Source organism: Archocentrus centrarchus, chromosome 20 (genome assembly GCF_007364275.1).
Source record: "Archocentrus centrarchus isolate MPI-CPG fArcCen1 chromosome 20, fArcCen1, whole genome shotgun sequence".
Lineage (NCBI taxonomy): Eukaryota > Metazoa > Chordata > Actinopteri > Cichliformes > Cichlidae > Archocentrus > Archocentrus centrarchus.
Genome location: NC_044365.1, coordinates 22,587,804 through 22,602,764, shown reverse-complemented (window position 1 = coordinate 22,602,764; position 14,961 = coordinate 22,587,804). Strand labels below are relative to the sequence as shown.

Genomic DNA, 14,961 nt, shown 5'->3' with positions numbered 1-14,961 from the left:
GAGCAGTTTGGAGACAGAGTTAAGAGAGGAAAGGCTGAGATGGTTCGGACATGATCAGAGAGGAGATGGTAAATATATTGGACAAAAGGTGCTGAAGATGGTGCTGTAGAGGAGGTTCATGGATGTAGTGAAGGACATGCAGCGAGTTGGTGTAACAGAGGAGGATGCTAGAGACAGGCTGAGATGGAGGTTTATGATGCACTGTGACTATCCCTAAAGAGAGCAGCCGAAGGAAGAAGAAACGTGAGAAGCTGGCAGCAACAAATATTTGGCCATTTAGCTTGGTGAAATGCCTTAATTAATAATTTATCACTAAACATGAGCTACATTAATGAAAAAATTATAATTTAATAACAGCCCATTTATTGTGAGAGAGTAGGTATTAAACCATGAAATGTAGCCCTAGTTATCATAATACATACATTTCCTGCAAGAAATGGCTTATCTCAATGAAAAGTAGCTTTACAATCAAGCAACTAATGTTACTCTACTGTAACACTGAGGGTCGTGTGCGGCGCCAGGTCAAGACGCAGCATCAATACAGTCATGCCTTTCCCAGGCTGACAGCCCAGGTCCTGTCTATGAGTAGCAGCAGTGTATTTCTCTCTCTCTTTTTTTTTTTTTATCATCAAGTAAGTCAGTGGTCCTCCAGTCCATGTAGTCTCACTGCAGTCAAGCTCAAAGGACTCTGACGTTGATTAGCTGAGAGGCCTCTCAAGTTCATTCGTCACTGATAGGAGGAAGCTGCTTTTCTATGAATCGCTTGATATCCACCATTTCCTGTAAATACACAAAAAGATGCAAAAAGCATGTCTGGACACTGACACCTAAAGCTCTACAGTAACGTACATGTGCCTTTTTTCCCCACCCTCACCTCTGGACACGCACTGTGAGGTAGACCTCGGTATGACTTGAAGGTAATGTTGGCAGGATTGATGAGAGTTTTCATCTTCTCTGCTGTCTGGCTGCCAAATATAAAGGGAACCAGGGGATCAGAATCCCCGTGGCACTGCAGGACATGCATGTCCTTGTTAGGGCTGTTGGCGGCCGCCTGAGAATAGAACAGATTAGGATTATTTTTATTATCTGATTATGACTAAATGTGAGTTGGCTATGGGATATCCCTGCAGTGTAATCCAATTAAAGGAGCAGTTTGCAAAATAGCATTTGAAGCATTACATGCAGTGCTTACCAAATCTACTAGACCACCACCACAGTACTGCTGTGGCATAAGTAGTACTGGTAATTACTAAAATATTTTTTTGTATGTTTCTGTAATGGTTAATACACCAGTATGTGCAAACATGAGATTTTTTTCCCACCTGAGGAAAGGATTTGCGAAGAGGAAGCCAGCAGCTCAGAGCGACCACCCCAGCAAGTTTCTGTTGAGTCGTCAGAGCCGTGTAGAGAGACAACGCTCCGCCCTGGAAAAACAAACCGACAAACCAGTCTTTCTCACACAGATCCCACAACCAACTCCAAGTACAAGCACATCAACACAAGCTCAGCTTGAGGACGGCACTCAATGCACATTCAATTCACAGCTTTCATATCAATCAAACAGATCATTTTTCATAGCAAAACCAAAGTATGTGCACAGTTTTCATTGGATAAATGGTCGAACAGGATTTCAAATCTACTAGATACCCCACAGGTGCGAGCTAACTGCCACATTCCCAAATAAATACCCATTTAAAGTGCAAGTACACATTTGTTAAAGTATAACAGCTCCAGGTAAACACAACAGCAAAGTAACTTGTCTAAGCCCGGGCGTTCACAATACAGGCCTCTCTTAATGTTACAAGGATAAAAATACAAACTATGCAGGCGTAGAGGAAGCATGACAAATTCACTTCATTAATCCAGAGTGCTCCGCCAACTCTTATAAAGACACAGCAGTGTCAAAACACGTGTATGTTTGTGTGATTAAAGGCTCCAGTCCTCTTTTGTTCTTTCAAAATAATGCAGAGTATTTGAAGTGCCTGAAGTGTACGGAGAGAGGAGCGCCTACTTGTTTGTTCTGTGCTTTTTCTTGCTTAAATTTAAGATCTGCCTGCACACAAAATACATCAATAGTATGAATCAAATTAATCTCTCCAGTTATTGTACCATTTGATATAAACCGAAAGAAACAGATCAGGGGGCTGTGTGTCACTTAGAAGCAAAAGGCAAAAAAAAAAAAAAAGTCCAAAAAGGGCACATTTTTATTTTTACACTCAAGCTTTTGTACAGATTAAACAAACAGTTTTTAGGCGTTACATCCAGTACAGCTGTTCAACCCATTTCCAGTCAACATTCACCGCCTGCTGCCTGTTTTGTTGTATGAGAGTGGTGTCAACAAAGTCTTCTTTGATTTCAATCTTTTAATCTGATGCTATTCTGAGCAATGACAATTTCCAAATTAGGTGTTTAAAAAACTTGAGAGCTGTGAGTTTACATCATATATGAAAAGTTTGGGCTTTTGAAGCCTTATTTGCTCTCTGTTCATTGAATGCATTTATATTTGCATGCTGCCAGAACACTGGTTAGCAGTGGGGTTCCAGTGCCAGTGTATTGACTTTCTTTGTGTATGTCGAACAATGTTAACTGAAACTGAGCTGATCATATTTGAGCTGAAGCTAAAAAAAATTTACTTTTATGGAAATTAATACAATGCAAAAAAGAGAGATGACATCAGGACCATTTTGAGTCAGCACAAATTGGTAATATTATGAAAACAAAGAAAAGGCATATGGGTTTCTTTTAATATTACACTTTGTTTCACTAATAAAAGTTGTTACCAAGGGGACAGGTCACAGTTGTGGTTAGTGTTGCCACAATGTGATGTTACACTTCTGACGCCTGGTCAGGCTTCAGCATGAATTCAACTCTGAAGTCTAAATCAAGCTTTAATGACTCTTGTACCTCTTTAACTCCTTACAACATAATAAAACACACAATAATTCCCTTATACAGTAGTTCAATAGTGTAGTAGTTTAGAGATGAATGTCCCAGGAGGAGACACAAATCCCCTTGGGTCAGGTAGGGCATCCGGTGTAAAAAATGTTCCAGATTAGACATGCACAGCTACCCACTGCAGTGACGGCTTGTGAATAAAGGAGCAGCCAAAAGTAGCAACCTTATATGTACTCACTATTAATCCAAAGAAGTGATAAATAAATAAAACATCAGGCAATGCAAAACATTTTCAAGATTAAAGTTGTAAACAGCGGCCACTGCTGTTAGTCCAGGTCATAGATTTACCTATTTTAATAGAAGTGAGTGTAATATCACGTCAATTAAACTTCTGGGATATTGATCTGGTGAGTTCAGTAGCAGAGGGGGTTGTTAATCAGTTTCAGTTCCTTTGGTGTTAATGAAATTAAAAACAAGTGCACTAGAGGGGGCAATGATGAGACAACCCCCAAAACAAGAATGGTTTTACAGGCAGAGGCCACTGACATTTTTTCCCTCCTCATCTTTTTTTTGTTTTTTCCCTAGTTTGTTTTGGCTAGGGTCAGTGTCACTACTGGTAGCATAAGGCGACACCTGGTCACTACAAAGATTGCACAGGTAGTCCAGCTCCTCCAGAATATCACATCAACATGTGCCACTGCCTGAAGGTTTGCTGTGTCTCCCAGCACAGTCTCAAGAGCATGGAGGAGCCTCCAGGAGAGAGAGGCAGTTACACTAGGAGAGCTGGAGAGGGCCGTAGAAGGTCCTTAACCCATCAGGAAGACTGCTCCTTTGTGCAAGGAGAAACAGGATGATCACTGCCAGAGCTACAAAATAACCTCCAGCAGGCCACTGGTGTGTATGTCTCTGACCAATCAGAAACAGACTTCACTGACTTAAATCCAATAGAACACCTCTGGGTCATTATTTTTCAGTCCATTCAATGCCACCAGGTTGCACCTCAGACTGTCCAGGAGCCCAGTGATACCCTGGTCCAGATCTTGAAGGAGATCCCCCAGGACACATACATCATCTCATTAAGAGCATGCCCCAGTGTTGTCAGGCATGGATACAAGCACATGGGGGCATACAAACTACTGAGTACCATTTTGAGCTGTGCAATGAAATTTTGATAAAATGGACTAGCCGGCCACATAATTTTTTCATTTTGATTTTTAGGGTCTCTTTGAATTCAGCCCTCTGTAGGCTGATCATTTCTATTTCCATCAAACAATGTGGCATCATTTTGTTCCTAACACATTACCCAGTCTATATAAGCATAGATATCAGGCATGATTTTTTTCCCATTGAGATCTGATGTGTTTTTAAAGTGTTCCTTTAATTTTTCTGAGCAGTGTATAATTGGAAAGGAGGTGCTCTTTGCATTCCAATAGTGTTTCTCATGGCTGTGAATTTCTTTCCATCCTTAACCTTAAAAACAATATGGCTCCTTGTCTTTAAAACAACCCAAAAAATAAACACACAAGCTTTCCAATTTTTTCCATAAAATTCCGCAGTTTTTTGTAGGTTTACAACTTTAATCTTGAAAATTTTGAGTTGTTTCACAGAATGTTACCAACACTCACCCACTCTTTTTTTAACTTTCAGTGGCCCTGATGCACCATAATAACATTGCCTGTAAATCACAAAAAAAGTACAAGGGTATATAAAACATTGTCTAAGCACATCCCACACTTACCTGTGAAAATCCACCCAGGATAATCCTGTGTGAAGGTATCCCATTCTTCACCTCTTGGTCTATCAGAGCTTTAACTGAAATGAAATGATAGAAATCCCTTATATTTAGATCTGACTAAAGAAAAAGCTTCAAAATGATCAAAATCCTGTCATCAACATACGGTTATCTGATGCTCTCTTAATTCCGGCTTCGTCTTCATCTGCATCCGGGCTCAGCCCGTAGATATCAAACCTGTAGAAAGGGAGCACATATATGTGAGGCTCAGTAGATATGCAACATCCACACTCTCTACTGAAACATCCTGCTTAACTGTCAGGCTTACCAAGAAGGCATGTTCATCCTCATGTTCAAAGTAACAGGCATGGTTGGGCTGTAATCAGTGAAGAAGAGTAACATTACAGTTTGGCCTAACTGCACAAAGCATGAGTGTTGTTGTGTCAACAGGTGTATGCATCTTCACAGCCCTCAATGCCAGCTGCTGCTAAATATAGGACATCCAAGTCTGCACAAGGCCTGGAGCTAGGTGCTTCCAGACTTTCTAAAACTTTCCCAGGACCTGCTTCCCGTGTTATAACTGCTGTACATACTTACGCATGTGGACAGATGTATTTCACATGTGGTATCCTGATGCCTGCGAAAGCTTCTGCCCAGCCGTGTCTGTCATTTTGGACACAGTTAAAACCAGTTTAATTAACGCTAAAGTGCTTTGGGGACTAATAAACACCAATAACACATAAAAGGTGAAACTAATTTCTCTCTACATACCCAGTGTCACCAAGGCCATGCAGAAATATAACCTGTAAAAACAAAAACAAACAAAAAAAAACCCACCTACTCGCACATGCTGGTACAAACTAGGCTCTTTACTGTCCAATAACAGCTACTTCTTTCACTAACATGTAGATGTCCCGTGTCGCCTTGTTAACTCACCGCTGCAGTGGCTTTCCGGGCAGCAGGCACAATGGCAGGTAAGGGCACTGACATGTTATTGCCGCACATACAGCGCTGAGGCAGCTGTTATGTCGAGAGAAGTTAGCTCTTAGCTAATAACGATCCCCCCCACCCCCCTGTTGTCAATCTGTGTCGATATCTGTCCAACACTGGCCGCCAAATATAAACAGCTGAAGGACAAAACGCCGGCAGACAATAGAGGTCAAAGTACCGCCGCCCTCTGTCACCGCTGGCAGTCGTGCTTTTCTTCTTGGAAGTTGAATTTTGTGGTAGAAATAAACACACCAGCGGGTAAAGCTCTACTCGACAAAGACAGGCACGCTTCGTGGGCCCGCCTCGTCCGCTATGTGATTGGATGTCATTAGCGCCGCCCCCATTACAAATGCACATCAGCCATTGGCTCAATAAAATGACAGCGAGCGCTGCTAAGAGGACAGTTAAATCCCCCACCGCACACATATAAAATTCAAAAACAAAATAACCTTTAAAAAATTAGGATAAAAATTTTAAAGATAGGCTAAGATAGAATGTGTTTATCCCACAAGTGGGGAAATGCTTTTATTATGGCTAGTTTAAAAAAAAAAGTTCATGTATAGGTTAAATGACATATTTATATCTAAAAGGAAGTGAGGGTGGCTATGAAGAGGATGAAGAGTGGAAAGGCAATTGGTCCAGGTGACATACCTATGGAGGTATGGTGATGTCTAGGAGAGAGGGCAGGGGACTTTTTAACCAGATTGTTTAACACAATCCTGGACACTGAGACGATGCCTGAGGAAGGGAGAAGAACAATACTGGTATAAATTTTCAAGAACAAAGGTGATGTGCAGAGCTGTAGCAACTACAGTGGGATAAAGCTGATGAGCCATACCATGAAGATATGGGAAGGAGTTGTTGAAGCTAGGTTAGGAAGAGAGGTGTCAATCAGCGAGCAGCAGTATGGCTTCATACTGAGAAAGAGCACTAAAGACGTGATGTGTGCTTTGAGAGGGTTGATGGAGAAGCATAGAGAAGGACAGAAGGAGATGCACTGTGTCTTTGTAGATCTAGAGGAAGCATATGATAGGGTATCAAGGGAGGAACTGTAGTACTGCATGAGAAAGTCAGGAGTGGCAGAGAAGTATGTGAGGATTTTGCAGGATATGTATGAGGACAGCAAAACAGTGGTGAGGTGCGCAATAGGAGTGACAGGTTCAACATGAGGATTGGGATTACATCAGGGTGCTCTGAGCCCCTTCTTGTTTGCAGTGGTGATGGATAGGTTGACAGCTGAGGTCAGGCAGGAGTCTCCATGGACTATGATGTTTGCAGATGGCATTGTGATCTGTAGTGAGAGTAGTAGGAAGCAGGTGGAGGAGAGCCTGGAGAGGTGGAGGTATGCTCTGGACGGAACAGGCAAGACAGATAATGTGTGGAAATGAGAGGGAGACAGGTGTTACAGTCGAGATGCAAGGAGCAGAGGTAGTGAAGGTGGACAATTTCAACTATCCAAAGCAATGACACAAAAGAGGTGAAGAAGGGAGCGCAGGTGGGGACGAATGATTTGTGAAACTCAAGAACAAGAACAAGATAAACAGAGAAAGTCTGGAAAGGGTTACAAAACCATTTCAAAAAATAGCAGCAAGAGTGGAAAGCAATGTTTACAGGGTGGTAGTGAGATCTGCTATGATGTATGGTTTGGAGATGGTGGCACTGCCAAAAAGACAAGCTGGAGGTGGCAGAGTTGAACATCCTAAGATTTTCACTGGGAGTGACCAGAATGGACACAATTAGAAATGAGTAGATCAGAGAGACAGCTCAGGTTGAGCAGCTTGGAGACATTAGAGGCAAGGCTGAGATGGTTTGGACATGTGCAGAGCAGGAATAGTGGATATACTGGACAAAGGATGTTGAAGATGGAGCTGTCAGGTAGGTGGGAAAGAGAAAGACCACAGAGAAGACTGATGGATGTAGTGAAGGACATGCAGAGGGCTGAAGTGATAGAGGAGGCTGCTAGGGAGAGGGTGAGATGGAGGTAGATGATTTGCTGTGCAATAACTAAAGAGAGCAGCTGAAAGAAGAGGAAGTATAGTATAATTTATTGAGAGTAGCTCACTAAATCAAAATACAATTCTGTTTCCTTTTTCTACATCTGATATTTAACACTAAACAAAAATGGCCTTAAATGCTTCACAGCATGCATTTGTAGTTTAACATGTATTTCTCTTGTAGTTGTATTTTTCCAGGTTTTCTCCTCATATTCTACTGAACATTCATCTAAAATATTTTGGTGTACATACCTTTATAACAACAGATCATTGCTTCTTCTTTTAATACACAGAAGTTGTCTGAAGCTCTCTGTCTTCTTATAAACAATGCAAGGTTTTCAATTAGATGCAGTGTATTTCCACCTAATTAAGCTTTGTGGGAATTCATTTATCCACAGAGAGAAGCCCAGAAGAATCTTCCAGGGACGCAGTCACATCTTGGATTCAGTTTCTGGTGTATTTGTTCATGGATTCTTAATATTATCATCTTCCCCAATAAATACACCACTGTTACACGGACCAAACTCTTAAACCTCATTTGCTACATCTCTGAGAAGCTGCAGCATACCCCTTGGTAAAGAATAAAAAAAATGTTACATGTACTACAATTATTTCAGAGCGATAGTAAAAACTGAAGGGGAGGCCAAATCCACAATCTGGTACATTCTTTGAAGAAAAAAAAAAAGGATTGCATTTGCCAGCTCAGCAACACCAAAATCCCTGAAAGACAAAAGAGGGCAATTAACCATTTCCATTGTTAAGAAAAGCAACTTCACAACATCTAACCAAGTCAAGAACACGCTCGAGGAGGTAGGAATATCACTGTTAATGTTTCTACAATCTGTGGACTTAAAACAAGGTGCAAACCACTGGTTACACTCTAGAACAACAAGAAGGTCAGATTGGATTTGCCAGAAAACATCTGAAAGAGACTCCACAAAAAAAATCTTTGGACAAATTAAACCAAGATGACCTTGTATCAGAATGACGGGAAGAGAACTGTATGGAGAAGAAGAGAAGCACCTGATATTCCTAAACATACCACATCATCTGTCAAATATTTTGGAGGCAATGTTATAGTGTGGGCATGTATGGCTGCCAGTGGAAGTGGGTCAATAGTGTTTATTAATGATGGCCAGCCAATCCTGATAGAAGTAGCAGGATGAATTATGAAGTGTACAGAGCTACAGTACACTCTCAGCCCAAATTCAGCCTAATGCTGCAAAACTGATCAGACAGCGCTTCACCGTGCAAGTGGATGATGACCCAAAGCAAACCAAGAATTTCTGAAGGCAAACAAATTACATATTCTTCAATGGCCAAGTCAAGTGAGCTCAAGCAACTTGAGCATGCTTTTCAGTTATTACATACAAAACTGAATGCAGAACGACTTACAAACAAGCAGCAACTGAAGGTGGCTGCAATAAAGACCCAGCAGAGCGCCTCAATGGAGGAAACACAGCACTTGATGTTGCCCATGGGTTCTAGATTTCAGGCAGGCTTTTTTATTTATTTTTTTTTAAACACCAGATGCCCTTCCTGCCACAACCCCAAAGTGATTTGTGTCTCCACTCAGAGTCAAACCAGGGCTCTTTCACTTGTCAGGTGAATGTGTAAATTACTCCACTATGAAGCCTCTATTAAAAGCAATCCATATATTTAAAAATAATTTTACTTTCTTCAGTTACTTGTGAGCCTCTGAAAACGAGAGACTGTTTATAAAAATGACTGTAATCCACAAACAGCGCAAAAATGTTGTAAAAGTGCTTGAATTAAAGCTGAAATTCTGCACTTCAATCACATGTTGATTGTTTGATTTAAAATCCACTGTGGTGGTGTACAGAGGAAAAACTACCAAAAAAAAAATACTCATCTGGACCCATCTGGAAGTATAATTTTCAGCTTGATGAAAGAATTGTAATAATTGTTAATAACAGTGAGAATTTTAGCAAAGTTTGGTTTTTGCTTGGACCATCTCATTTTTAAAATACATTCAATGTCCTTACCGTGACACCGGCCGTTTGAGGCTGTTTTTTTGTTTTGTTTTGTTTTTTAATAAAAAGTTTCAATATAAACGCAAAATATTTTGGAAAACAGAAGCGCTAAAACGCTGTTCTTTTACTTTGAAACGTCGCAGCGTCAACGAGAAATACTTCCGCTGTTCTCCTGTGTCACGTGACCTATATGCCCTTGGTTTGCTAGCTTTGACATGTGAGCGACAGAAACATGTCTTTCCCTAAAAAACCAGGCGGTAAAGCGCTGGATGTTTTGCAGAATCTCCCGCGGATAACGCTAGCAAACCTGCGGCCTGAACCAGGAGCCAAAAAAGCTGTAAGTTTTAACCTCTCGTTAGTTTTGTAGCTGTCTGTGGCTAACGCAGCTCAGTGTGTGTAAAGTAATCCAGAAGAGACGGTTGTACTCATGAGAACCAAATGTTTCTGCGTTGCAGGATAAACGGCGGGGCAGAGGGCAGCATGGTGGCAACAGGAGCGGCAGAGGACACAAAGGAGAGCGGCAGCGAGGGAACCGGCCTCGGCTGGGCTTCGAGGGCGGCCAGACTCCCTTTTACCTGGTCATACCAAAATACGGATTCAATGAAGGGCACAGGTAAACCATGTCCAAATGTCTTCCAGCTGTGAGAGTAACCAGTGAATGTTTGTTGAGTAAGATGCACGCTGAATTTACATAAATAACACCTGCATCTGTAAGGGATCAGGCCCAAATCTAAATATGTTTTTCAAGCTTTCTTATTTATTTTCTTCTGTCTCTTCATAACTGGCACTGTGCATGGAGCAGGAGCCTGGTCAGTACACTTACCTACACAGAACTAAAGATAAAGCAGCTTTCCATTGTTTTGACATTGTTGTCGTTGATGCTGATCTTCTAATAACAGCATTAGAGTCATGCCATGCAGCTGGATTGGCATTTGTGAGAGAGCACCAGGAATGGCAGGTCCGCCACTGGCGCTCTGTTCTCTTCATAGATGAGAACACAGGTAAAAAGCTCACGTGACAGGCATGAAAAAGTCTGGAGACGCCATGGCAAACTTGATGCTGCCCCCTCATCGAGTCAAACAGCGTGGTCAAAATCATGCACACGAGTACCCCACTGGAGGGCACGGGTGGTGCTCCTCCTGCTCACACAAAGGCACAGATACTGGACCTACTGCTAGGTCGATGGCTCACTCTTGAGACTGTGCTGGGAGACACAGCAAACCTTGCGATGGCATGTAGAGATTTGTCATTTTGGAGGAGCTGGAGTATCTGTGCAACCTGAATGGGCTGCAAATACCATCTCATGCTACCAGTAGTGACAAGGACAGTAAAAAAGTAAAACTAGATAAAAATCAGTCAGGAGGGATAAGGAGAGACCAATGGTCTGTGACCAAAACCTGCAAAACCGTTACCTCTTTTTGTGTGTTGCCTTGTTGTTACCTCTCCAGTGTCCCTGGACAGTATTCACATGGTTTTTGCTTCCTGACTAGACAGATTGATATCCCTGCAATTTAACTCACTTTGTGTTGCACTGCAATGTTTGAGTGTTCCTTTAATTTTTTTTTTGAACAGTGGATATGGATTTGTATTTCTTGTTCCTCCTCAGTCGGCGTCCACAGTACCACCCTCTGACGCTAAAACGACTGCAGTACCTGATCGATTTGGGACGAGTCGACCCGACTCAGCCGATAGACCTGACCCAGCTCGTCAATGCCAGAGGAGTCACAATCCAGCCCCTGAAGCGGGACTATGGAGTCCAGCTTGTTGATGAGGTTTTTGATCCCTTCACCTGTTGTGTAGAAAGTTATAAACAAATTAGGAAGTTTGATTTCTCATGTCATCTGATTTTAAAATGAGTAAATACTCATCTGTGTATTTAGTGTCAATATAGAAACAAGATTAGAGAAACATTATTGTTTCAGTCCAATAAATTATGAATGCTAAGAATGGTGTAAAATCACTATAAGGTTATCTAATTAGTTAGAACTGAAGGACTGCATACACATGCCAGTAGGTGGCACCACATGACAGTATTGTCACTGTGACTGAAACGCAATAAGATGCTGGTCTTGACTCCTGAGTTTTTCTAAGCAGTCCTGAGGTAAGTTCATGTGTTTGTTCTGCTTCAGGGCGCTGACATTTTTGCAGCAAAAATCAACATTGAGGTTCAGAGAGCGACTGAAGGAGCCATAGCTGCTGTTGAAAGGAATGGAGGGGTCATCACGACCAGTTTCTATGATCCTCTAAGTCTCGGTAACTAATAAATGACTGGTCTTATACACTTACCCACTTCATTGCGTTTTTTTTTTTTTTTTTTTTTTTTTTTTAGATAAATGTCTGAAAATGTGCTCTCACTTTTGCAGATATTCTCATCAAGCCCGTCCCGTTTTTCTTCCGTGGGCAGCCCATTCCAAAGCGACTGTTGCCCGGGGAGGATATGCTCCCTTATTACATGAGTGCTGAAAACCGGGGTTACTTGGCAGACCCGGAAAAAGTCCAGCAGGCCCGGGTAGCCCTGGCACAGAAATATGGTTATACTCTGCCAGATATTTCAAAGGATGAACTGTATCACATGTTGGCCACGAGGAAGGATATTCGGCAGATCTTCTTTGGCCTCTCTCCAGGCTGGGTTGTTAATATGGCAGAGAAGAAGATTCTGAAACCAACTGATGAAAAACTGCTGAAATATTACAGTTCGTAGGTGGTAGGAGAAAAATACTGTTTATGTATAGGTAAATGGGAGTGTTGAAAATGTTTTCATTTTATATGGAAAACTGCAATCTGTGTGTTGTCATTAAACTTCATTGTGAAAAAAGTGTTTTTTTCCAGTGTATTACATTTTACTATTATGGGTTTTATATGGTTAATTTTTGGCTCTTTTATGCGACAAACTGTATGATGAGGATTACTCAGTGACTAATATCTGACGGCCTCGTGTCCAAGCATGATTGTGGCCTATGCTGCATGATGGAAGGAACGTGAACTGTAACAGGTGAGGGGGAAATAAGGAAAATAAGATAACTCAAAGAATGAAAACAGGAAACAGATGCCTGTTGATGTGTGTTACTTGTGAAATGGGTTGCCTAGGCCCTAGAAGGGGAGTTTGAAATTAGTCATAGGCAGCTGTATCCTGGTGTGGATGTTCAAAAGACCCCCCCACCCCACCCCACCCCCCCTTTTTTTTTTTCGGGGGGGGGGGGGGGGGGGGGGTACAATCAGGCAAAAACATACATACAACCTTGCTTCTCTGTGCTTTAGAGACATAAAAGTACCAATAAGCCATCATTCAGATCTAATAACATTGGATGCATCCTGATGAGGTTTTTCTATCCCTGTGTTCACACTTTATAAATGAAGCCTGTGCTGGAATATAACCTCACTGGTTTTGGCTGTATCGTGGCTCTCGTGAACTCACTATTACACTTGTGTTTATTTTTTGAAGTCAAAATGGCACACTCTATAAATAACTTGGTATTTTGCACAGATATTGTCTTGAGGGAGGCTGCCATAGAATTTGTGCAGTTATAAAAACACTTTATCAAAGGAAGCATATGTCTGTGCGTGTCTGCACTGCCACAAGCTTTGTGTTTCTCTAAAATCCCCCCCCCCCCCCCCCCCCGCCACTTCAGTAAAAAGTGGTCCGATCTCAGTTATGCAAGAAGAATAAAAAAGAGCGATGCAAAGTTTTATTAAGCTGCAAAAAAAAAAAAAAGCCTAATTTTTAAGATGAGCTTCATTAAACAAAATTACATTTTTACCCTCCAAGTCAAAGGTTTCACTTTGATGAGTTTGCTTGTGGTTCCCTGAGTGTTTTCCTGAATCCTCAAGTATCCAATACAACCAGTGGATACATACACAGCCGACCCTGTCAGGAAAACCTGCCCAAATCCTTAAAGCATAATACTTTAAATAAATCACGCCACAGGAAAGAAACAGCACAATCATTGTTTATGGCAGAACTACAGCTCTTATCTTCAAAGCAGCAGATCCTTTTGAATTTGTATCAGGTCTCAGACGAGCAACAGAGAGAAAAGGAGCAAGCTAAACATTTTTGCAAAGAGGGACAAACATCAGCCGTGTGAGTGTGTGGCTGCCTGAAGGTTTGCATTCAAGAATGAAGAAATTGAATCAAGTATTTTCCTCTATCAGCTGGGTAAAAAGATTTGCTTCTGGCAGGCGTTTTGTCTTGGGTATCTGCTCCAAATAATCTAATGTCTGAGTCTAACCAGTTCACGCTTTTTAATTAAACATTCAGACATTGTTTTCAAAGCTGGGCACGGCAGATCGATTTGATTATCTGCTGCATTGAATGAGCCATTTAAGACAGACACAGATATTGCTGTGTCTCACAAGTCTCAGGCCAGTTTCAGCTAATAATTAGGGCTAATTACAGTTAAATGCAGAACTCCTTCTCTTCTGTGTGCCGTGGACAGGTGTGAGGCAGGGATTTGGGATCGAGGTCAGTTTCAAGTCGGGGAACAGAGGACAGTGGCATCCAAAGCTCAACTCTGAAAAGTAAATGATTTCAGTTCAGTTCTGCAGATAAGACTCTTATCAGTGTAGAATACAGTTCCCAATTTACAAAGAATGGAGCTGTTTTTTTTTACAGTGTGATTGGAGCTTTGCCTCATTATCCAGTCTCAGTCTGAGCAGCTCTGAATGATAGACAAATGAAATAAAGTTAGAAAGCAGTTTAAGGAGGAAGGAGCTAGACAAGAAGTGAAGGTTGTGATTCAACACTGAATACAAGAGCCACACAAAATCACTATTTAACTTGCTCAGTGTTTTTACTTACATTAATTAGTCATTAAGTCTGCAAACCAATTAAAAAAAATTCAAAAATGCCACACAAGTTAAAGCAGAAATTTACATTTAAAAGGCTTCTTATAAAACATTATCTTCCTCTTTCACACGTTTAAAAGATAGTTTGTCCCATATACTTTCAATAAAATATATATATTACTAAATCTTTTATTTATGTTATGTGTGCTTTTGCTGTACTCTTGGTTACATGGTAAAGTGTCTGTCATCTTTCATCAAAATCTTCACATTTTTAGATGCTGAAATGTCACATTTTTGACATACTTGGCTGAACAGTTGAAACTTAAAGCAGTGCAGAAGTGCCTTGGCTCCTGTGGCTTTGCCTGTCTTTGCCTGGACATTGAACCAGCTGGGCTCCTGAGTTTGTCTGAACTGTGTTTGAAGTCTGGATGAGCCCTGCTTGTTATCTCTGCTCAGAGGCGGGGGCATCATTGTGCTCTGTTAATGAGGCCACATTAAGCCTGTCTACACCAGGGGGCATGTAATCCTCTCAGCTGGCCTGACGTTGGGCCGGGTGGGCTGGGTGCTGTTTACA

General features: G+C 41.5%; 2 protein-coding genes across 4 annotated transcripts; one reads left to right on the top strand and one right to left on the bottom strand.

Moving 5' to 3' along the window:
- Positions 1-611: 611 nt before the first annotated feature.
- Positions 612-5,914, bottom strand: lypla1 (lysophospholipase 1). Of its 3 annotated transcripts, XM_030756281.1 has the most exons (9): positions 5,564-5,914; positions 5,399-5,430; positions 5,225-5,290; positions 4,956-5,003; positions 4,794-4,864; positions 4,634-4,707; positions 1,323-1,424; positions 875-1,051; positions 612-780 (listed from the first exon to the last, which is right to left on the bottom strand). In XM_030756281.1, the coding sequence occupies exons 1-9, from the start codon at positions 5,630-5,632 to the stop codon at positions 721-723; spliced, it is 699 nt and encodes a 232-aa protein (XP_030612141.1). In that variant the 5' UTR covers positions 5,633-5,914; the 3' UTR covers positions 612-720. The 3 variants fall into 3 exon arrangements, with proteins under 3 accessions (XP_030612141.1, XP_030612142.1, XP_030612143.1); XM_030756282.1 differs by lacking the exon at positions 5,399-5,430 and having other exon boundaries at positions 5,465-5,914; XM_030756283.1 differs by lacking the exon at positions 5,399-5,430.
- A 3,842-nt stretch (positions 5,915-9,756) lies between these two features.
- mrpl15 (mitochondrial ribosomal protein L15) lies at positions 9,757-12,420 on the top strand. The gene is made up of 5 exons (XM_030756819.1): positions 9,757-9,942; positions 10,061-10,218; positions 11,212-11,377; positions 11,735-11,858; positions 11,969-12,420. Exons 1-5 carry the CDS (start codon positions 9,838-9,840, stop codon positions 12,304-12,306), a joined length of 891 nt encoding a protein of 296 aa, XP_030612679.1. The 5' UTR covers positions 9,757-9,837; the 3' UTR covers positions 12,307-12,420.
- Positions 12,421-14,961: the final 2,541 nt, after the last annotated feature.